The sequence below is a fragment of the Oreochromis niloticus genome, linkage group LG10 (genome assembly GCF_001858045.2).
Source record: "Oreochromis niloticus isolate F11D_XX linkage group LG10, O_niloticus_UMD_NMBU, whole genome shotgun sequence".
In the NCBI taxonomy this organism is placed as follows: domain Eukaryota; kingdom Metazoa; phylum Chordata; class Actinopteri; order Cichliformes; family Cichlidae; genus Oreochromis; species Oreochromis niloticus.
In genome coordinates this window covers 11823213-11847200 of record NC_031975.2, presented here as the reverse complement: position 1 = coordinate 11847200, position 23988 = coordinate 11823213, and the positions used below count along the sequence as shown (strand labels likewise).

The 23988-nt window shown below is 41.3% G+C and overlaps 1 protein-coding gene across 2 annotated transcripts; it reads right to left on the bottom strand.

Annotated features, from left to right (window-relative positions):
* Positions 1 to 958: 958 nt before the first annotated feature.
* abcg4a (ATP-binding cassette, sub-family G (WHITE), member 4a) lies at positions 959 to 23096 on the bottom strand. 2 transcript variants are annotated; one of them, XM_019363458.2, is made up of 16 exons: positions 22415 to 23096; positions 19918 to 20155; positions 14722 to 14769; positions 14252 to 14369; positions 13969 to 14101; positions 13835 to 13885; positions 12460 to 12605; positions 12246 to 12369; positions 11912 to 12026; positions 11688 to 11827; positions 10269 to 10367; positions 9979 to 10147; positions 9794 to 9894; positions 9549 to 9707; positions 4432 to 4550; positions 959 to 4302 (listed from the first exon to the last, which is right to left on the bottom strand). In XM_019363458.2, the coding sequence occupies exons 2-16, from the start codon at positions 20144 to 20146 to the stop codon at positions 4077 to 4079; spliced, it is 1977 nt and encodes a 658-aa protein (XP_019219003.1). In that variant the 5' UTR covers positions 20147 to 20155; positions 22415 to 23096; the 3' UTR covers positions 959 to 4076.
* Positions 23097 to 23988: the final 892 nt, after the last annotated feature.

Here is a 23988-nt window from a genome sequence, read left to right as displayed (position 1 = left end):
GCTCCTTTACTAGCTATAGTGCTGCCTTGTTGGCCAGCGAGTGCGCTGATTTGTCTCAAGGTGCTAACGCAGAGCCTTATCATCTTCAAGTTATTAAAGTCCGTTCTAAGGCTGTGCAACACTCTCAAAGAACTTTATGTTTTCGGTGTAACCTCCCTCTCACCCGGTCAAAGCTGGGACAGGATCCAGCCCCGCTACAACTCTGAACTGGATAAGCAAAAGAAAATGAAGGAATATCTTCTCTCTTCATGCTTATTCATGTATTTTTTCCCTATTTTAAAAAAAATGAGAGTCGATTAAGTCTGAAATCTAGCTTCCTATTCAGCCCCAACTAAATATTTTCCCAGTGAATGTGGAAAAAGAGCGTTTACGTTGAAGCTGCTTTTCTTTTGTCACCTTCTGCTGAGATGAGGAATGTAATTTATGACTGAACTGCTTCACCACTCTGGATAAACCCATTATGTACATCTGTGGAAACACTTCAGTCCCTCTCATCCTGCTACATTGTGCCCGTCTGCAATTACTGCCCTCCGAGTCAACAGGACTGGGGAGCTTCGGAGCTATAAAATGTGCAATAAAATGTGGAAATCATTTTCTGGTTCTTCCTGATGTGTCCTACACGCCCCTCAGCTTTATGATTTATGTTTTAAAGCACACCTGCCATTCTTACCAGGGCTAGTAGCCCCAGCTAGAGTGTATTTGAAAAAGCTGTTTCAAGAGGTTTTCGTATCAATACATGGCACGAAACAGCAGCCAAGCTACTACTGGGTTACCTAAATGCCTCTAATGTAAATTTAAAGCTAAGAGAGTATTGTGAAAATGCTCATGATGAGTGTACTCCTGAGCACTGGAAAGAATCACAAATAATTAAGTGTTTGCTACTCATCAGTGTATAAATATGGTTATGGAAAAAGTATCAGCGATCAGTGTCCGATCAAATCATCTCACAAAGAAAGGGTAAAGGTTATAAATGATCTTTATTATAATCCTCGGAACAGCGTTCAGTATACAGAACTTGCATTTTTTTAAAATCAGAAATTAAACTCTAAGCCATAAATCAGATAAAACAACTACCTCTAATCCCATCACACATTTTTAATCAGACAGTCCAAGCTTTCTGTAGGGATAGCCTGCATATTACTCTTTACCATGCGAGTGCACAATAAGCCTGGTGGCTTCTTATGAGCAAACGGATGAAGCTGTGAAATGATTTAACAAAGTGATAAAGAGCAAACAGTGTGACGTCAACATGCGCTCAAGTGACCTTGCATCCTGCAAATTCACTTCCATAGCTACTTCATAACGCTTACACATATCTCACATCTTCCCATACCTCATTTATAATCAGCTAATCAGGGATGCTACCAGACAAACTGAGTGTACCACAGACTTCGTTAATGTGTCCGCAGAGGACTTATTTTGGTTAGAAAATTAACGGGAACATTGGACACTGCATGTACATTCTGGGGGAGAAGAAGGGAGACTTGTTTTCGTCTTTGGTACCGCGGGGCTTAACATCTAAGCCCCAAACTCCCCCAGACTGTTCAATGACTTGATGACTGTCCGTTGGTTGTCGTTGGAGTTGCAGTTAAGTTTCTGCTTCCAGTTTAGAGAAACTTAAAACACATCTCATCTGTTTTTGTAGGAAAATTGAGTTTAAACACCTTTTTTTCATTCCATGCATTTTTCTATAATTATCCTGATATTAGAATAAATTTTATGATCCCGCTTTGGTCCTTCAGGTTAAATCACTCTGACAATCCATTTCCCTACATTAGCTTTTGTCACTGAACACAAGCAACGAAAGTACAACAACGACAAAAAAAGCTCTGATTTCAGCATCACATTTCATGTAATTGGTCTCACAGAGTTGCCTTTGTGTGGTTATTGCACATAATAGAACCGGTAAGAAGAACATAAACCTTATAAACTGCAGGAGGTTTCGTAAACATCACGATGTGAACTATTGCTATTAATGACAGCCATCTCTGTGCGTGTGCTGAACAGCGAAGCAGATCAGTGATTAGTGATCCGCTCTCCAATCCAGCTGCTTCCCAAAGAGACTGTGAACCTCTTTAGCTACATAATGACATATTTGGCTCTCTGTTCAGTATCCCTGCCTTCTTCCATCCAAGACGTCTCGTACAGTCACCTCTTTTCACTCCTGATCGTGTCATCTTTAAGCCGCACTAGTGACGCACACGTGACTCCAGATGTTCTAAAAGAAATGCTCACTGGAGAGCGGAGGATTTGCATCTCCTCAAACGTGGCGGGACAGATATGTTTGGATGAGGAAATCAAACCACTGTCCCATACTCTGAAATTTAATATCTCATAAATTTCACTCCTAAGATGATCATGCAACATCCAAGTGCCGTTTTCTTTCCCCCGTTGCGCTTTCAAGCAGCACTCATCTTGTAGGTTTAAAAAAATAAAACTAAATACAAATAAATAAGAAAAAACAATAAAGATACACTGAAAAGTGCAAATGTACATTTGTTTACAGCATGACATACTCACTGTACAATCATTGATTATATACTCACATTATTTGAAGTATTATAATAAGGATTACTAAGTAGCATAGTTGGAGTAAGAAATATTTCATAGCAAGTCTATTGGAAAATATTTGCATTGCCCTGTGACTAGGAGAGGCTCTTCTAAACATTGCCATGGTGATGTGTGTGTGTGTGTATATGTGTGTAATGTACTTCCATGTGTGTGTGTGTGTGTGTGTGTAAGAGAGAGAAATAGAGAGCCAGTATGTATGTAGATATAAGGTGTAGTGTATGTGCAAACAAGGAAGCAGAGAAAACTCAAATCATTCTAGTTCAGAGGCACAAAAACCGCCCAGCCAGCATTTCAAGTATCTAACATTGTTTTGAACAACACGCATCTGTCAGACATCAGCAAAGCAGAGAGAAAGAGGAGGAAAGGAGGAGGGGACTTCCTTTTTCAGCTCAGGGAGGAGGCAGCTAAAGAGTCATACGAGTGGAAACAAGCATTTCAAAGAACTGTGTCAAAAGAGCGACACTGATTAGACAAACAACACTTTTCTTCTTCTTCTTCTTCTTCTTCTTTTTTTTTTGCTATTTTTTTAGCCATAATATATGCTATTGCACTTCACCTAAAATGCTATTCTGTCTGCGATGAAGACGGCCCGCTGCATCAGGCTGCAAACAGCTTACTCGCTTTCACGTGTCGCTCCCAATTCACTCAATGCTTCCCGAGTTGTGGCAGAAGCAAACACGTGCAGGAGCAAGTAAGGAGTCGTTAGGGCCGGATGCGGGGCGAATCCATGTCAGTCTTTGTGTAAGACACATTGCTTAACATATTCACAAGCTCTTCATCCGAGGCAAAGTGTCCCATCACTGTGAGCGTTGGGGCAGAAGGCCTGCGAAAATGATCCTCGCTGGAGACAGACAGCGAGGAGAGTCATCCACTGGCAGTCGATTTCTGTTCCATAAAGACAAGTCGCCACGCCGTGCATTTTGGTAAGGATACCTGACAAGATTATCCTACAGGAGAGAGAGATGAGCCCCAAAAAAGGCTTCCACTTTTCTGTTGGCTATAACAGAGGATCTGACTTGAAATCAGGGTCATCTTGATGGCTGCTGTTCTTTGTGTCAATTAAGCAGATTCTGATGTGGGCCTTGAAATACCTTTTAGGCACTGGATTAAGAAGCTCCAAGTTACAAACACTTTCCTGGAGTCACCAAAAAAAGTACATTTTTAAAATTCTCAGTTTAATGAAACATGCGATCTGCTTTTTTGGGGGACGTTCTGTCCACTCATGGTGCCACTGAACAATATTTTTATTGTATTTATGAAAGGTGATGGTGACCATTACCTGGCATACAGTAACGGTGTGCAGGGAACAACAATTCACAGTTGAAACTTTTCATTTTCTTATCAGTAAACTTTTTCAATCTGTGTTTGAGTAATGGTGCAGCACATACTCGATTGATTTTGTAATGTGGAAACCGAAAAAGAGAGACGATAGGTTTTCTTACTATCTCACACTTCTGGGATATTCACGAGCATCCATATCCATTAGCAATGTGCCTCTGGACGTCTTAACGCTCTGACTTGACTTTGTAGCGCAGAACCAGGTAAGTGGCGAGTCTGAGGATCAGGAAGAAAACCCCCAGCACCATGAAGTCCACGTAAAGCTTTGCGTCCTCCACATCCAACAGCTGCAAGACCTCCTCTGGCTTTTGAAACTTACACACAGGCTCTGGACATTCGAGCTCAGACCGGTTCATCCCATAAATAGAGAGTATCACCCCCTCAAAGCCATACCTAAAAGTGGGTGATTAAAGAGAGTCAGTGTAGACAGTCAAACCACACAAACCATCGACTATAATGAGTTTAGAAAAACCCTGATTTTTCTATTCAACAGCCTTAGAAATTAATTAGTAGCTGACATACCTGACATAGGAAACATAAGAGCTCCACTGTAGGTATTTGGGAATGGTGTCAAAATTGACAAAGAAGCCCGAGAAAAGGAGGACAGGTATGGCTGTGACTGGGCCCACAAACGTTGCCACCTGTGGAATAAATTAGCAGCAAAAATCACATGAAAAGTTTAATTTGATACTTTGTAAGCAGACAAAAAAAAGTACTGTAGTATAGCATTTTATATTTAAGAAAATAAATCAGAACTGGCCTGTTTCACTCATTCATGAACAGAAAATGCAGTTTCAAAGACTTAGTTATAATAAAAAGCTTGTATTATCATTTTCTGCTGTTTGCTCACACTGGTCACTTTTTCTATAAAATGTGGGTTTGGTGCATCCTCGATGATGCAGGTAAGGAACATTGATTCAGTTCATTTGGAGGCGGCATTTTTCTGTTAGAAGAGCATTTATAACTCATCCAAGTGATTTCTTCCATCTCAGCTGAGTGCACGTTTCTCCATATTAACAGTACAGCTGCACAACAATCAGAACCAGCACCATTGCCTAACAACGAGCGACAAAATCAGCTTCATGATTGTTAATATGCAAATTATCATAACCCTTGCTCAGTGGCCATATGTGCTATTTACAGAGACTTGGGGAATGGCTGGGAAGCCACATCAAAGGTGGGATCTTGCAGTTTAGCTATACCTACAGGGTAGGGGGCACTCTTTCAGTGACGAGAATGAGGATCAGCCTAGACATGGAGGAGAGCTGGTTCGAGCAAACGGCCATATGTATAAAAGGAGCGCAATCATGTCTAGACCAAGGAGGGTACCTAAGGCTACGTTCACACTGCAGGTCTTAATGCTCAATTCCGATTTTTTGATCAAATCCGATTTTTTTGTCTGCTTGTTCACACTACAAATAAAATGTGACAGCAAACGCGCTCTAGTGTGAACGCTCAAAGCGGCCCGCATGCGCAAAAGAAGATGTCACACACAACGCGCTCTGTTTAGACCGAGAGCAAACGGTATTGTTTGACTGATGGCCCTTAATATAAAGACTTCGGACTTTACGTTTCCCAATTTTTGCTTTAAGTTATTTTGTTATTTACATAATAAAGTAAATAACCTAATAATTATCCTTATTGCAGTTTTAGAGAGGCGGTGCTTCAAAGGATAATCTGCAGATTTCGATCAGAATCTGCAGATTATACAGCACAAATAAAATGTTCACGTTGTCTTCCCAACAGTTTCACTAACATCTAACACGGGATGGCCAGGAAGCGTTCGCGATGTCTTCTCCTGCGCTGATAATTGGCGTCTGTCTTGTGTCAGTGACGTAAAAGACGGATTTAATGCGACATGACCGTTCAAACAGCAGTCGCTTTCTAAAACATCGGATATGTATCGGATTCAGTACCACATACGAAAGTGACCCAGATCGGATTTGAAAATATCGGATTTGTGCCATTCACACTGTCATACCATGATGGGATATGGGTCGCATAGGGTCAAAAAAGTCGGATTTGATGCGCTTTCGCCTGCAGTGTGAACGTAGCCTAAGAGTATCTTCACATAGCTGATTAACTGTCATTTTAATATGCATATTATCCATCCATGTTCTTTTTCCTTTTTTCTTGGGAAGAAGGGAGCGTCTGAAGCCAAGAGGTGGGGTACACCGTGGACAGGCTAATCTGTTGCAGGGCTGACACACAGACCATTCACACTCACATTTAAACCTACAGTCAATTTAAAATTGCAAGTTAACCTAACCTCACCAACTACATGTCTTTGGACTGTGGGAGGAAGCTGGAGTACCCGCAGAGAAACCGCGCAGACTTGGGGAGAACATACAAAGACCACACAGAAAGCAGATTCAAACCCAGGACCTTGTTGCTGCAAACTACCATGCCACAACGCTCTCTGAATGTAATGTGCATATTAATGACCACAAACTGAGCTCATGGCTCATTGTTAGGCGATGCTGCTCGTTGTGATTGTTGTGCAGCTGTCTTGTTTATACGGCTGGGAGATCTGCAGTCAGCTGAGACTGAAGATAACACAACGTCCAGATAAACTGAACCAACTTTCTGCAATATAAAATTTGTTCTGTTACATTGTGGAACTGTAATTATAAATGGTGCTTTTTTCCCCATTGCATTGCATTACAGATTTTTGAGGACCTTATCATCCATTGTGGCAAACTACAAGTGGTAAGAAGACACTATGCCACTGCGAAGTCTGGGATAGTTGTCAGCATCCATGTCAGTGCAGGATAACAAGTTATTTTAAAAAATATAATAACCAAGTAATTGCATAACTTTAAAACATCAGCTAGACACCTTATCAAACTCTGTCAAGACACCTTTATATAAATACACACAGTATCCACCATTCTGGGATGGCTGTAGGTCAGCAGGTAGAGCAGGTCATCTACTAATCGTAAGGTTGGTGGTTCAATCACTGGCCGCTCCAGTACGCATGCCAAATATCCTTCGGCAAGATACTAATCACAAGTTGCTCTCTGATGCATCCATTGGACTGTGAATGTTTGACAGAAAGCACTTTTGTAGAAAAAGTATTTTTAAAAAGTGCTTGTGTGAATGAGGCGAGTTGTATAAAGCGCTGAGTGTCTCAGGCAGAGTAGAAAAGCGTTATATAAGATCCAGTCCTTTTACCATTCTCTTTATTTACATGTTGCATACATATTACGTTTTTTTATTGAACAAATGCCAAAATTAAAACTGAAACCAACTATCTGCAGAATTTTTTTAACCATGCATCCAGTGTAACTTTGCCTCACCAACAACAGAAGCCTTCACAGAAGGTTACAGTGACATCAGGCATGCCTACAGAGCGACACCCCTCCCCCACCTAGGACAATCTGACCACCTCTATCTGCTCCTCATCCCTGCCTACATTCCCCTCAGGAAACAAACCCCTCGAAGCACCCAGGTCATTAAAACATGGCCAGATGATGCTCTCCTCCAGCAGAGGGCTGGTTTGATCCTTAAGACTGGTCAATCTTTGAACAGCAGGACCTGGAAACCTCCACTCAGTCTGTCCTTTTCTACATCAAGTGCTGTGTAGAGAATGTGACAACCAGGTTTTTCCTAACTGAAAACCTTAGATGATGAGTGAAGTACAGGCTCTGTTCATGACTCATAAATCAGCCTTCACGCTGAGGGACATTTCCCTGTCCTCAGCCACCGCCAACCTGAGGAGGGGCATCAAATAGGCCAAGGAGGCCTGCAGGAGGAGGATAGAGGCTTCTTCACCAATAGCAACCCCCGCCAGGTTTGGAGAGGTATCCGAACTCTCAGTAACTACAAAGGACAGAGCCCCACAACCCCCAACAGCAGCCTCAAACTCACAGGGGAGCACAACACCTTCTTTGCTCAGCTTGAGACCACCCAACCCCCGCAAAATTCTGAGGAAGAATAACCTGGACCAGAAGCTGCTGCTGGCCTTCTACCGCTCCTCAGTGGAGAGCGTGCTCTCCTACTGCCTGGGTGTTTGGTCCTTAGGGGCCACAACTGAGAACAGGAAGGCTGTGCAGAGGGTAATTAACACCGCTCAAAAAATCATTGGCTGCCCTTTTCCCATTCTGGAGACCATCACCAGATCCTCCTGTCTCAGGAACCAGAGCCATCACAGGTGACCCCTTGCACCTCACCCACCACCTGTTTGACCCGCTGCCCTCTGGTTGGCGCCTCAGGTCAATTAGGTCCAACACCTCCAGACTCACTAACAGCTTCTTCCACTGGGCCATTCGGACTGTCAACAATGACTATCCCCCCGAGCTCATCCCTGCACACCTACCCACCAATCTGAGCAATGGTCTGAGTAACCTTCATCACTCAGGCCATTCAGACAGGCCACTTGCCCTATTCACAGCAAGTCTTTACTTTGCACTACCTCCGAGCACTTTGCAACTATTTTGTTTTCCAGTGTGTGCCTTTCTCTTATTTTGTATATATCTGTCTTGACTGTATATATTTCTCCTGTTTGCAGTTTATTCCTATTGTCTACTATTTAGTGAGTGGAGTGGAGTGGAGTGGAGCACCTACAATTTCATTGTACATGTACAATGACAATAAAGGGCTATTCTATTCTATTCTATTCTAAAAAGCCCACCCTCACACCTTCCACTTTTAAAGAAAGCTATCATTCCTAAATATAGACTTGCCAGAATAAACAAAGCTAGTTTACCAAGAACACAGAAAATTTTGTTAATAAAAATTTTGGATTGCAGGGATACTTTTTTTTCATTTTGATAAAGGGTGACCATCTCCACCTACGTTAAACAATAAATGATTACAACACCTCATCTGACACACACAGTCTCTTGTTGTGTGCTACATGTGAAAAATGGCAATTTAATGCCAAGATGTTCACAGCATTGTTCAGAGTAAATGTATGACTAAAACCACCCACTACTGTAGTAACAACTCTGCTGTGTGAGCCCATTCGATTTCTTTCAAACAGTAGAGACAGTCCAGCAGCGAAACAAGCAAAATCTGACACACAAACATCTTTTACTTTACTGAAAATCAGTGAGTGCACTACAGGTCCATATTTACATATTTATTTATAATATAGCCCATAACTAAGGGTGTAATTCCCCGGTAATTAAATGTAATTTCATTGTATTTTCTTTGAAATTTCAATGTATTACATTTACCTACAAATACTTAGGCAGGGACACTAGAATAAGGAGGTAACAACTCAGGTTTTTACAGGAAACAAAAAAAATAATTACACTGTAAGTAATTTTAGATTGTGTATCAGTAGGTTTAAGTACTGCATAACTTTGGTACCATACAGGAAAGAACAAATAATTACATTTTAAGTCATTTTAAGTTGTGAATAAGTTTGGGTTATTTTACAGAAAAGGAGACACAACTTACACTGTAAGCAACTTTAAATATTGTGTAATTTATTGGTAATTTTGCAAAAAAACAAGCAATATTTCCCCATCTTAAATAGTACATGTACTTATGTACTTTTGTATATGTACTTTTTGGGGTGCACCAAGCTACTTATTATGAAGTAGCTTAACTTTGCCTCTATCATTATAAAACCACATGGGTGCATTTATTTTTTCTTGTAAGTTGGTGGGAGGGAACACTCCATTACTTACCTGCAGAGACGTTGATGCAGCTCCTATAAGCAGACCCAGCGATTGCGCCACCAGCGCTGTGGATGTAGACAAGGCCATAAAGAGCAGGTAGCGACCCACCTCTGCAGGTTGTTCTGTCATCCAGTACACTATACTACAGTACATAATTGGACAAATCACCTGCGAAGCAGATTGTTAATGCAATTAGTTTAAACTGTACTCCACGCATGCACAAAATATAAAGTGTTCAAAAAGCAAAACACTACCTGGAACGGTATGTCAGCCATGGTTTTGGCCAAGTAATAGGCCTTCAGGCTGTACCAGTAGTTAAGATGTTCTCTCACAAACACAGACATCTCTAGAGGAACTGTGGAACAACAGCGGCATTAAAAGACTTTCCACTTGTAACAGACAAACAACTTCCACTCTCTGCATAGAAGACAAGTCTTACAGGTTAGCACTGTGGGCATCAGGGCAGCAAACATGAGGAAAAGCATAGAGAAGAAGAGGAAGCCAGTGTTGTTGAAAACCTTGCTGGCATCATTTCCAATTTTGAGATAGAGCAGGCCAATGAGTACTCCAATGGACAGATGGGACATCACCCTAAGGTGGGTCAGCACCTTGAGAAAAGAAAAAAGAAATACAACTCAAAAGTCTGTAACTCATGACAAGAATAAAAACAAAGTTTAAGTAAATTTTAATTGATAAAATCTGGAGATATTTATAGAGTAAATACTATACCGTATCTCTGCATATCGTAATGAAGGTTCTTTTGAAGAGGATGCAAAACTGTGTGAATGTACTGGTGGCGAAGCTATGTTTCTCAAGCGTTCCTGTGTCCTGTGCAAAAATAGAAATTATAGAGTACTCACATCAGTTAAAATGATAACATGTTGCATTAATTTCTGGTGTATTTTAAACAAGATTTAGAGTGTTCCTGTCTAGTGGCAGAGACACTCGCAGCTTACTTTTGTCAAATAATTAGAATATGAAGATGATGCCTCTGTGTGTGTATGTTGAACATTAGGTCACAGCTAATAAATGTCTATAACTTGTTTTGTTTTACAAAAATGAAAGTGAAAACTATGAGGATAAGGATATCTCTATTCATCTCCACAGGGAAACACGTTCTCTCTAATTATTATTACTAGGAGCAACGATCAGGATGCAGCAGCACCCTGGGGCCAGCTCTTCGTGTAAGCCACTGCTTTGGTCAAGGGCACAGTGACAGCAGAATTAACCCAGTGTGTTTTCATGAAGAAACCAGAGTACGCTGGAAGCATGAGGAGTGATCGCAAACTCCACACGGACCAGGTTCAAACTCAGAACTCCATTTCCTGTGCAGATCTAAGCTAAATCCACACTAGCTGTAGTTTTATTTAAAGGACAGATACAACAGTGGTTTTCGTCTTCAGAATCAGAAGGGTAATAAGTGCATAACCAAGAATAACAGAGAAAATCAATGACCTCACTGCGCTTAAAGGAAGCAGCAGGGCACAACTGCAGTATGCATTAAACAGGAGTAACCGTAAAGCAGACAGCTGTGGGTGGTTTACAGTCACGGTTCTAGCATTTTTGCTGATGCTCTTATTAAGTTATTATATTATAAGGCTGAGAAAGACAAAGTGAGAAGACAGCTTATAGAGACTAATGAGACAGATCAATGGAGTGGAGTAGGGATGAAAAATTTGTACCATTTAAAAGGTATTACTGTGAATAGGAAATAGGAAATGTCTATTTTTTTTATTTTTTTGCCTCAATTTTTAGCTGCTGAATATATTTTTTATTGGCTGTCATAGCAGCATTTTTAAGGTTCCCATTCAGCTGTGAGCAATTTGAGTATCTGGGGTGAAATACGACCCAGGAAGTACAGCACTACTACTTTTTATGAAGGTATCGTTTATCATTTCTATTATACGGTGGCTTTGTAGTTTAGAAATATGTTGCCTGCATCTAATTGTTAATAGAGATAGACAACAATAATGAACGTGGTTTATTCCAGGAAAACCAGAGACAACAAAAAGCAAGATTTGATCAATTTTCCTAATAAATGAACAGTTCTTTAAAATGAGTAAAGTCTGGTACTTTCAGGGGTTTAATAATGTTAAATACAAGACACACAGAGTGTGTGTGCTGTGTTAAAGCGCTGATATCACTTACACTGTGACACTGTGAGGGACAGGAGGAGTCAGTTTTGTCCTTGGAGTTCTTCTTGCCCTCCTCTGAGCACAGTCCGCCCTGGACTGCCTCAAACAGCACTGGGTTCAGGTCTCCGTACTCCCCCGATGCCACCTCAATGACTGGGAATAGAGAGGACAAGCTAATGAGAACAATGCATAACATATAAAAAGTTATGCATGGACATAATCTTGTAATCAACTCACTGAAATCAGCTGGATTATGATATGTCGGGCAGTGGAGACCCAGGTTCTTCAGATAAGGGATGAGGTAAGGGACTGTGCCCTTGTATATGCACTGACCCTGACTGAGGATGTACAGCTGGTGAATAGGGAACACACGTACAGAGTAATCAACATAGTTTTGAACACAATGGCTCCGTGAATAATGCATCAACAACTGACAAAACAACAGGGCCGGGTATCGACTGATGCACAGCTTCGGCTGCATAAAACAAACCCTGCAAGCATGTAGTGTCTAGGTCTGAGCTGCAGCTAATGGGTGGTGAGGCATGCCCGGGAGAAAGAGCACTCAAGTTACCTTATCAAACATCTCGAAGAGCTTGGCACTGGGCTGATGAATGGTACAGATGATTGTCCGTCCTCCCTGAGCCAAGGACTTCATGAGGGAAACGACCTGGAAGCAGGACGCGCTGTCCAGACCACTTGGATGGGACGCGCAAAGAAAGATAGACTATTTAGTCTGCGTTTAAACTGAAATCATACAGAGTTAATCCAGATGAGTGTTGTCCTACCTGGTGGGCTCATCAAAGAACATGACAGGTGGATTGTTAACCAGCTCCAGGGCAATGGCCAGTCTTTTACACTGGCCCCCAGAGAGAGAGATGGTACGTGTCTGAGCACACTCCTGAAGGCCCAGAGCGGTCAGGATCTCATCCACCTTAAACCCAAACAAAGAGAAGTGTTGGAACACCACGGCACGCTTACTCAAAGCTAAAAATAGAGGTGTGCAATATGAAAGAGATTTAACTTCAAAGCCAAATATGGATGTATGCTGTGATGTGCAGCAGAAGGATTTCACTGCAGACAAGACAGTGGTCATCAACCGCAGCTGCACATCAGTATACAGCGTTTTGCTGCCTTCAGTGCTGTTTGATGTGGATCAGACAAGTATTCTGGCTCCAATGTGAAAATGTAGATTGGTTTAGCTGTGATAATATAAGGCAGGGATGTCGAACCTATTTTGCATCATGGGCCACAGCCTGCTTTAATGTTACTTTGGCCAGAACAGTTAAACCCACCTTTCTGTCACTGTACAGAAGTTTAATCACATATTTAATCCCAGAGGTATCTTAATATGAGAAAATGAAGCGCAATTACAGCAATATGTTGATAGAGAAATGCTGTTGTGGTAAATGAAAGAAATGTGTCGGTGAGTCTTTGTCTTAAATTGTAAGAAATAAATTTGTAAAATTACAAAATCGTCCGGTAGCTCATTCGCCAGAGTGTCCCGTAGTTTTTACAAACTGAATGTTTTAGTTGATTAGCAGAAATTTTCATTTTTTAAATATTTTACTGAAAAAAAAAATTTCTATAGTAGGTAACTGTTTATCTATTACTTAATTACTTAATTATTTGTAATATGAACAAGGGTGGGAAGTCATTATTTGCAAGAAAAGCTGTCAAACTTGTGGAAATACAATTAAAAGTCCAAAATATATGACTTCCTAAACATTTTCCAAAGTGTTCCTGTCTAGTGGCAGAGACCAGCGGGCCGGACTGGAGTTTTTGTTTGGCCGATTCTGGCCCCTGGACCTTACCTTTGGCACCCCTGCTATAGGTCATTGACTTCCATTATATCAGGCAACTATTAGGTTGACCTCCTCTGTCTTGTCTGTGCCCTGCTTCTCTAAATAGCACAATATAAATTCTCATTAGAGAACTGTTTCAGGTTAAAGTGGTGACTTAAAAGTCCCAAAAAATTAAAATGATCAAAAAGTGTCCTCCTCATTTTTTTGCAGTTTTACCCCAAATTACCTCAGAAACATTTGTATTAATGGCAAGGAAAATCTCTGCAGCTAGACACATTTCTATTCATTTCCACACCCCTAACACCAGCAAGCGCTTCTCCACGTGATGCAGAAATACCATCAGTAAGTTCAGACTTACAAGCTCCTTTTTGACCTGGACGCTCTCATTCAGTTTCAGATTGGCGGAAACCTGAAAGACAGACAGAGCTCAGCTCTCATTACTGAACTAGGATTTAATGAGAAGTTAAGATTTTACTTTTTTAATGACCTCACCATCATGGCCTCCCTCGCAGTGAGGTGTGGCAGCAGCATGTCATCTTGCATGATGTAGCAGGACATTTTCCTGAAAGTCCTCAAATCCCTCGGTCGGCCGTTCACCAGGATTGTACCTTTCATGCCGGTCTCCCTGTTTTTAAACACAGTACCAGCTTCTGAGCATGACAGACACCTCTACATGTTCATATCATTCAATTTAAAAAAAAGTTTAAAAAAAAATACTATGAAGGAGAAGATCTTCCATTTCCACGTCTGCAAACACTCCAAGTGCAGGGCTCACCTGTACCCCGCCAAAATATTCATCAGTGTGGACTTTCCAGCTCCAGAAGGCCCCATGATGCCAATCAGCTCTCTGCTGTTAAATCTTCCTGACAGACACTTCAGGAGGGCTTTATAACCTGACAACAAAAAAAGCTGAGTTATTTATAATCATGTGATTAATTTCACCAGTTATTCTTATAAGCAGCACTACTTCAAAGTTAACACTCATGGTTTTAGGTCAACTGTTAGAAGGTCTAATGTGAGCATTTCTTCCTTTGGATTCAAATTGAACTCTTTTACTTATTCATTTAATCTTTTATTTATTTGTTTTTAATGTGGCCCTGAAATGATACGGAAAGACGATGAGAACGAGAAGTACAAGAACTGTGTGAAAAAAAAGAGTAACGATGGAAAAATAAAACTGAATGCTCCTGATCTGATAAACAGCTCGTTTAAAGTGTTTAGAGCGGGAGTACTGCACTTTATTACCTTTGCCAACGAGGGTGTGTTTTTCACAGCATTCACGTGTCAGTTTGTCTGTAAACAAAGTTTTGATTAAATTCTGATAAAACTTTGTAGGAGTGCAGAGTAGGGTGATGTTAACAGCCCATTAAAAACTGGCTTACATCCACCAAGTCTTCAAGGTCAACTTACAGATTTATTGGTCAAAAAAACGTTTTGAAAGTAGCCTAAAAAGTTTTAAATATGTCACATTTGACCTCTGACCTCAATAGATTGATCTGAAGGTCAAAGTGATAATAATGCTATATTGTTATATATAGCTGTATATGTTTCTTCCTGACATTATTTGTACTGACAACATATAGGCATATATGGAATAATACATTAGGATTCTAGCTATCATGTTACTTTCGACCTCTGACCTTTTCAAAGTCAAATAAGGTCAAACTTTCATAAAATGTCTTCATCTTTAAAACTACACTTAAATTTCTGCTGCCTTTATTTGTATTGGCAATAATTAGGAAATGACACCGATATACGGGAATTTTAAATATCGCATTATAGTTTGCATCCAAATATCATGTCACATTTGACCTCTGACCTCACGTTTACGTGTCACATCTGCCTTTCTTTCAAACTGACCCCAAAATACATTATATCTTTAAAGAAAGTGTTAAGAGACAGAGGATGACCTGCTTAGTTCATTAGCGATATAATATATAATCAGCTCAAGTTATTCATGTCCAGTTATTGACAAATAACTTTATAACTAAATAACTTTATTTAGTAGTATTTCACTTGGAATGCATGTTCACATTTACTATATCCACAAAAATAAAAATAACTCAGAATTATATCAAGTAGTTTCAACAGGACACTTTCCACTTAGTTTAAGGCACTACACAAAACAAAAAGATTTCCGAAATATAAAAATGTAACATTATTCCCCTATAGCTGGCTTGGTGGAGGTCTGCGCTCCTCTTGTTGAATGTGTGTGTTACCACCCTCAGGCTTTACAAGAGACAAAAGCATGAAATGAACTCTTATATCCTGTGTTGGAAAGTAAAGTGCTATGACCCATCCGCTTGGTCATTTTTAAACTACTTGTTAAAAAAGACCTTTTCAGCCTCCCGACAACGTAACAGTGAAACAGGCAGTTTTGTGTCTCCAGCTGGAATGGACTCAGCTCACTGATTTTAGAAGAGCTTCAACAGACGGTTATGCAGGTAGCAAGCCTATTTTCACTCCACCACTTAAAGTCCCAGACGATAAATACCACCTTTAAGCAGAACTAAGAGTCCTGTCAGTCACAGCGCAGAGGTATTGGCCATGGCATCCCTACCACCCAGCAAAGGGAGTCTTATTGTAAGTTAAAGATGCACTTGCTGTTAGAAGTGACTTCTTAAGTGAAGCGCGCATACAGAATGAAGCTTGAACTGCAGTTAGAGGGGGCTAGGGTTCAGGTGTGAGACAAAGGAAACCAAGTTTATTTGTTTAGCACAAAGACAGCTTCAACTGCTCTGTGTAATGCGTTAAAATGCTTAAAAAAAAGATGAACAATAAAAGGCTAATTCAAGAAAAGAAAACCTTTAAATGCAAAAGATATGAAAACAAAACGTTCCAAAAGATTAAGCACAAAATTTAAAAAATACAGAAAAGTGAAAACTCATAAATATTACTTTTAAGTGGGAAAGAAAAAGAACTTTAGCTTAGTTTTAAAAAACACTATAGTTCAGACATATCCAAGCTCTCAGAGTCTCTGAGACCTGCAGGGGGTAGCATACTGGCAAAAAAGACAACAACGTTTCACCACGTTTGGAGTGTGCACATTAAAGCAGTACTACGGAAAAATCTAAGATGATGATGCCCTCGCTAGCACCAACAGAAGAACCACAGTCATTACTCCCATGCAGCGGTTTGGTGTGGCTTGCAAATGAAGATGACTCAGGTTTTAATGATGAACTTCTCTAACCTTTGCAGTTCTTGAGGCACAATGGGAACAGCAAAAACAACCACCTTATAGCTGACAGAAAACCTGAAATCTTTTTGAAATCGAATGTCAAAAAGAGCTTTAAGTACCCTGGCTTTTGACACGTCTCCCTCGCCTTACCCATTTCTCCAGTGTCCGTACGGACACATTTTCCTGTCTTGAGCTGTGTAATTAGGGTCTCAGCAGCACAGCTGCCAGCCTTCTGAGTGAAACAGCCTAAAAGTAGTGCCCCCTCCTCCTTTCAGTGCTATAACATCAGACAGCCTCCACTCAGACAGCAGAGCTGCTTGCTGCCAGAGAAGCAGTGATGCCATGGCATGTGGTGCATACTGATGATCTAACCTGATGCTACAAGCCGTGGATGATAATGGCCTTATCTGTGTGGGTCTGCAGGGACATAACCCAGTGCCATGAGAGCCATAGATTATGTGGCTCACCTCACTGTTCACTGCTATATTCAGTGAGTGACTAAAGCCTGATCTCATAGACAAAGTCAAAGAAGGGGAATAGCATCAGGTGTGGCCATCACATGTCTAAAGTGAAAGAACATTATTAGATCTTTCCCAACAAACCTTCTTTTTTTCCCCTCACACTTGGAGTTCACTGTTTGTTCACTGGTATCTATATTATCTAATTTCATTCTATCCTTAAAGGAAGTGTCTGCTCAAACGCTGCCTGGTTTGGGGGGAAAAAACGCAATCCATCACAACAGACTGAAAAAAGAAAGAACACTTCACCGCTTTGCACGTCTATAACATTTTTACACATATGATGCACAAAAATGATTTCTTTAAAAAAGCAGCAAAACTAGAAACACAACCCTTTTATTGCATGCGTCCCTCTTCTCTGTCAAAACCTGATATCTAGGCTGTCCACCACACAGCTGACACTTCAGTCAGAGACGTGGGTGTGCTATAGGCTACTGGTGAGAGCTAATGCATCATGGAGCCACGGGCCTCAATAAGAGATGAAGAGCGAGTGATAGAAGCGTAAGTTCTTTCTCACTTCACAGCCTCATTTTCAGCCTGGCTGTTTAATGGAAGAAACAGCTCTGTTAAACTGAAGGGAATCATTCTGAACTGTCCAGGCTGTGCAATGCAAACAAAACAAAGAGGACTGGAATCAGAATATTTAATAGATAATAGCCAGCCTTCGTATGGCAAACAAACAGAGTGACGACGTGGCTCCCAATTTACTTTCATTTGATCACGCAGACGTCATGTAGAGATTTCGTTTTCATATTTGATCAACACTAATGAAAAATATCCATAACCTTTCTGCAAGACAATGTCAGTGATGAAGCAGGATGCACGATTTACATCACAGCGTCTCAGAACTGAGCATCTATGCTCCATTTTGAGCACGAACCACTCCTTTTACAGATTAAAGATTAGCCCTAAAAGGATAATGGTACGGGAAGTGCAGCATTCAGTGAATAAGCTGCAAATATAACAAAAAAATAAAAGCAACCCTCCTTTGTCTACTAACCAGATGATCAGTGCAGGTGCAATGAGGAACTCACAGTAAATCGCCTGGGGGCATGTAAACATTTCCCACTCTCCCTTCCTCCCTCCCTCCCCTTTTAAGTATGAGCTAGTGTTTCACCAGTTATTCCCCACAGGAGGAAAATATCCTCAACATGAAAGCGGGTCACAGTAGCTTCATCCTAGCAGCGATAAATAACTGGCCTCACGACAAAAGGGCCCACAATAACAATAACACAGACAGAGGACGGCTCATGCATTACCTTCCTCCACTGACTTACAGTAAACAGAAACTACGTTTACTGCATTACAAGTTCTTCTGCTTCCTGCTCATCACAGAGATTTTCAGAGATGACTCATAAGCAGTGTGTCACTAACCAAAAGACTTAAACACATTAAACACAAATGACATCACTTGCTCACGGCTCGTGCACATCGCCCCTTCTCCTCTGCTCTTTGCTGTCCTACAATGTGTAATTCAGAGGGAATTATATAAAAATGTGTGTTTTTCAGAGGGGAAATAATCACTTGATATAAACGCACACAGCAGATCAGCAGTTCTAAGCTCTGTGCTGTTACACCTTCTTTGCAGCTTTGATCAGAGAGGAGCAGCTCTGAGCTTAGCTGGGTAAATGAGGCACAAACACAGGCCAGCCCCTCAGAATAAACTCCAGCGCAGGTGAAATATTAAAAGATCAGAAAGTTAGGTGTGGCTTGCTTTTGGTTAAAACAAATGAAAAGGCAGAATGGGTCCGGTATGAGGCGTGATCGGAGGTTCAGCGAGTTTGGACAGAGGGTAAAATGACAAGGAGAACCTCTTTATGAATGGAGCCACTTCATTTGCAAAAGCTGATGGAGAGACACTTTCTGTTCACACATCATCAGGCTGATGAGCTGAGGCAGGCACCCCGATGAGACAACAGAAGCAAACCAGGGGCTGATTTTAATAAGACTTGCCTCCAAAAAACCATGTGCTTCAATGCACAAAGCAACGCTGGATTATTGATCCAAGCTAGAGGGACCCTCGCTGTTCCTCTTCACTCCTTGTTGATACTCTCCACGAATTCAGGTTTCACAATACTCCTCTGCCAGGCTTTCATAATGCGCATCAATATTACACAAGACTGAAAATAGCACAACCTGCAATGCATCATGTAGAGGCTTTCCTAGGGTAACATGTGCCTAATGTAAATAAAGGATTCCTCTGAAGCACCCTTTATCCTCACATTCCCCCATCCTTTTGAGCATATAGAGCATTAAAAAAAGCAGCTAAACCGAACAGTTTGCGGAGGGTGGTTTATTTGACGAGTCGACTGAAGGCCGGAGGCTCATCAGCAACCAGGGCGTTGAGTTTAAGCGCTGTTTATATTTCACGAGCAGCTCAATCATGGGCTTGACTCGCCATCACCACAAAAGAGACGCAAGCAGTGTGCCAACCTGCAAGTGTAAATTATTTACTATGTCTAAACTGTGCTGAGCGCAGCAAAGCTTGCAGGCACACTGGCTGCTACAACATGGTGGAGGTCTGTGAGTGTGTGTGTGTGTGTAGTGGGCTGGGATTCATGTGGCAGAATAATGGAGAAGGGTAACAGAAAATAACAACAACAAGAAAAAATTGTTTTTCTTAAATGTCACAAAGGCTTTTAAAGGCCTCCCTTGAAATTTCCGAGCTCCTCGTATTGATCGCCATTGGTGATGTTTGCTTGCTCATCCATCATGGTTACTGTGTGAATTAAGCATTGCCCGTACCTCTCCTCCTCCACCACGGACCCTCCCGGATGGTGTACGAAAGCTCATTGAACTCCAGGTCCACAGCGGAGCGGCGTGGGAGGTGGGAGAAGCGCTGGGCCTCAGTGATGTGGTTCTCTACTTTCTTCAGGTGGGTGAGCAGCGGCGCCTCCTGAGGCGCTCCGCCATGAAGTTTGGTCTCCTCCATGGGGATGCTGACCGAGCCCTGCTCGATCGTCTTCTCAGCCATGCTGAAAAGCTGCAGGAGAGGGAGAGAGGGAGACGTGTCAGCCTCTGCTTCAAAAGCAATGGCATGTCTATCTCTGAGGTTTTATACAGGTTTTGAAGTGTAGCTCCCCTGATAAATGAACCAAAGCATGGTTAAAGATTTCATATGAAAAACATCATGATTTTTTTTTAAATGAGACATGAATGACAGAGATAGTTTTTATGTCACATGCTAGATGTAGTTAGAAATAAAAGACACCATAATAAACCAGATTAAGGCAAACTTTAGCCGGTAAACGGCACTATTCACGCAGCAGCTCTGATTCATTTGAAGTATTTTCTACGTAGTGAACAAACCGACTTTTGTAGCCTCAGCAGAGGTGAGTGCATGAGGGTGTGTTCCAGGAATGATTTTAGTTTAACTGCAGACATCATCCTAAAACTAGGTGCTGGACATGATCTGATTACAGTTTATTCTATGGACTGGCTGTTTTAAGGGAATGAGATTCAGAGCGTGAGGAGCTGGGATCTGGTTTCAGTCCTGCAGCACACTTGCAGTTCTGCTGATTCACACAAATTCACCCCGAGTTGAGGAGCCTGTTGGAAGTGTAAACAAAATTATAACACAGTTATTTCATTAATCATTAATAAAAGTCAATAGTTTTTGACACACATAAATTACTATTAGAACTAAGTTGAATTAACTCGAGGGATAACGGGCCTAATTCAGACAGCTTAAGGAATTAATTGAGTGGCCTGGTTTTGACCAGTACTAGTTTGTTATTAAGAACCTTTAAATGAACTACGTGGATGTTACACATCAACTTAAACATATTAAAGTACTATTGTGTGAGTGAATGATGTATGCCCAAAGTCCTGACTCTAAGTAACTTGATTACATGTAATGATATTACATAAGTGCAATGTAAAACTTAAATTCGAATCTGGGCAAATGAAATTTACTTGATTCATTTTACACCAAATATATCGGTGCATTGTTGAAAAAATTGTATAGATACATTTGATCAGTAATCTTTGTGTTTAAGCAGCAGGCTTGTATCAAATTTTGTGTGATATTGTCCAAAATTGTGGATTACTTGCTTACTGGCATGTCCTTCATAGTAATGTGGAGACTGATGTCTGTATGTTCACAGATTGCTCTGACTTAGTGGGTCGGTATGTATATTTAACAAGCTTTATATATAATATTTATATATAATCATCTCTCTTTATAATATAAAAGTCTTGTATGTATCTAATTTTAAAAGAACAAAACTAATGCATAAAATTTCAAAATTACATCCAAATAATTTTGAAAAAGAAAAACCTAGTTATGCAAGTCTGAAATGGCCATACTACTACTACTACTACTAATGTGTCTTTAGGACAGTTTTAGCCATTGTGGACAGATACAAATAAACAGGATATTGCAATGCATGCATTATACACATACACAAACCACGCCAGATCATCCACTTAGCCACGTCCAAGGTGTGATCATTACAGCTACATCAATGCTCATAGACCACCAACGATTATTACATGACACCAATCAGATCACATATACTACTGAAATTTGGGATGGATGTAAAACTATATCAGAAAACATTTGTGGGACACGTATTTGAATAACTACCCAAATCCAAACTGTTTAAGCATTTACTGTAAAGGCTACAAACGTCTGCTGCTGTCATGCAAGCCTTGCAGTGCTTGCAGTAGTACTCTGAGTCAGTGTCTGCCACCGATGACCTACTGTATGTGTAATAAAATATCCTCAGATAGAATAGGGCCAGTGATGAAGATTGACCAAGGCTTCTATTGATCATCCAGCCATTAGTGACTTTCCATTACAAGCCTGCATATAAGTGTTGTAAAACCCTGACAGACTTTAATGGCCTCTCAGTCAGAGGAAGGCCTCAGTGTTTTACCATGTGCAGCCCTAAAGACAGGACACGTGAGCTCAGGCAGCCATAGAAGAAGTCTCCTATACAGGGGGATGAAATATGGTTATCACTATAATGTATAGCAGTGCAATATGCATTGATTCTGCGCCCTGCAGAGACTTGCCATTGGTGGTGAGGGATGCTCACAGCTCTCCAAAAAGCACCTGTTAACAGTAAAAGGGTGAAAGCCAGATATTTAGCAGAAGTGACTTTTTTAAGTAGATGAGTCATACATTAGTATGATCTGAGGACATCCTTGCAGTAAAAGTGGCTTCACCAGTCAGTCCTAAATATGCAGTGTGTTTCATTGCACATGCACGCGCATACACGCAAAACATTTCACATACTTGTGTTGAAATGACCAGGTGAGCAGCTCAGCCCTGGTTTCCCTCCGGGTGAGAGCAACAGTGCTCAATTGATCCCTTCAGGCAAAACAGCCCAGTCCTTCCACATCAGGTCTCCCAAACAGTCCCAGCCCAGCAAAAAAATTCAAAAAATAAATAATAAATAATAAAAATAAATAAATGAAGATAATCACCGCGCGCCACAGTCCAGCAAAAATCAGCGGGGCAATGAAGGACCGAGCTGTGTTCCCCTTATCAATATCACTCGGGGTGCGGCGCACATCATCCCGCATCAACTACAGCAACCCCTGAGATTAAGATCATGTCCGGCCTCAGACTATGACTGCATCCCGGAGAATCGTCAGGGGAGCGGGAAGCCTCTCATGTTTTCCCTCGCAGAGATTGTTCCTTTCATGAAATCCGTCCGTCCCGAACTCGCATCCAAACGGCCTGTACTCACACACATCTCCCGCAGCGGTGTGGACGCCAATCCTCAGTCGGTGACATCTGGAATCACACACACAGACACACACACTAAACCAAGCAAACAGCGCTGCAGATGCTTCAGCAGCATGAGCTGCAGCCCGACAGAGCAGCCGCCGTTATCCTCTCGCCGGTTAGTGCGTCTGTGTGGTGCGCACGCCGGTCTGGGATGCAGGGCGTTGCTGGCAAGATGCTAGAGGAGGAAACAGTGTTTTGGGTTTTTGACAGATCAAATCGTCATCCCGACCTGGTGTTTTTTAATGAAATGGAAATAAAACTGCGTGAACAATAATCTACAGCAGGGCTGATCGATAATAAGCACATTTCCGAAACATTTTAAGAATACTGTGGGGATTTAAAGCTGGGACACTGAACTTAAACTGGGAACTCATAAACAGTTAATTGAATGTATTCATATCGCTGTGACTGCTAGAGCCTTCTTGATTAAATTGGCCTCTCTGACCGCAATTTAAACATGTTTTTTTGTACTGATATCTGTTCTGTGGTTATTTTTGGGCTATCTCTTGCTGGGGTAACGTACAATATACAGCCTGTATATGCATAGATGTAATAAGTGTATACATCCAATGCTAATACATATGATAAAGTCTGGCTCCATCGCTGTACACTTGGAGTAAACATGAGGACTTCAGGCCCCTCTGTCTCTTTAAAGGCCGCACCTGCGCAGCTGCCTGGTGCTGATGCTGCAGTGCCCGGGTTATTTTCGGTAAAACAGACGGGGTTACTCGCGTTCAAGCGGGCCCTACATGCCTTACATCACCCCTGAGAGGAAATCAAAACCATTTTTAGCCAATCGCACCTGCCTCTTAATCAGACTAACTTAAAACGAGCTCTCACTCTCTGGTGGCCAGACAAACAATTTCACCAAACCAGCCCATTTCACTCTTTCTCTGCCAGACTCATTTTGCTAAGAGGCGGGACCATATTTTTTTTGTCAGACGGTAAGGGTTAGACTTAAATCAGGAGGTTTTAACTTTGGTTCTTTTAATTGAATTCTCTGTAGATCATTCTTAGTGTAATGGGGGATAAGTCAGTTGACAAAATTAAGCTGAACCTGCCGTTTTTAGTTCTAT

Bases quoted from the DNA above. Each gene is read 5' to 3' on its own strand.
- abcg4a (XM_019363458.2), bottom strand. From the start codon at position 20,146: ATGGCTGAGAAGACGATCGAGCAGGGCTCGGTCAGCATCCCCATGGAG. The intron at 12,606-13,834 runs GTAAGTCTGAAC...TTTGGGTTTAAG, and splicing joins TCCAGGTCAAAAAGGAGCTT to GTGGATGAGATCCTGACCGC. The intron at 9,895-9,978 runs GTAAGACTTGTC...GTTGTTCCACAG, and splicing joins GATGCCCACAGTGCTAACCT to TTCCTCTAGAGATGTCTGTG.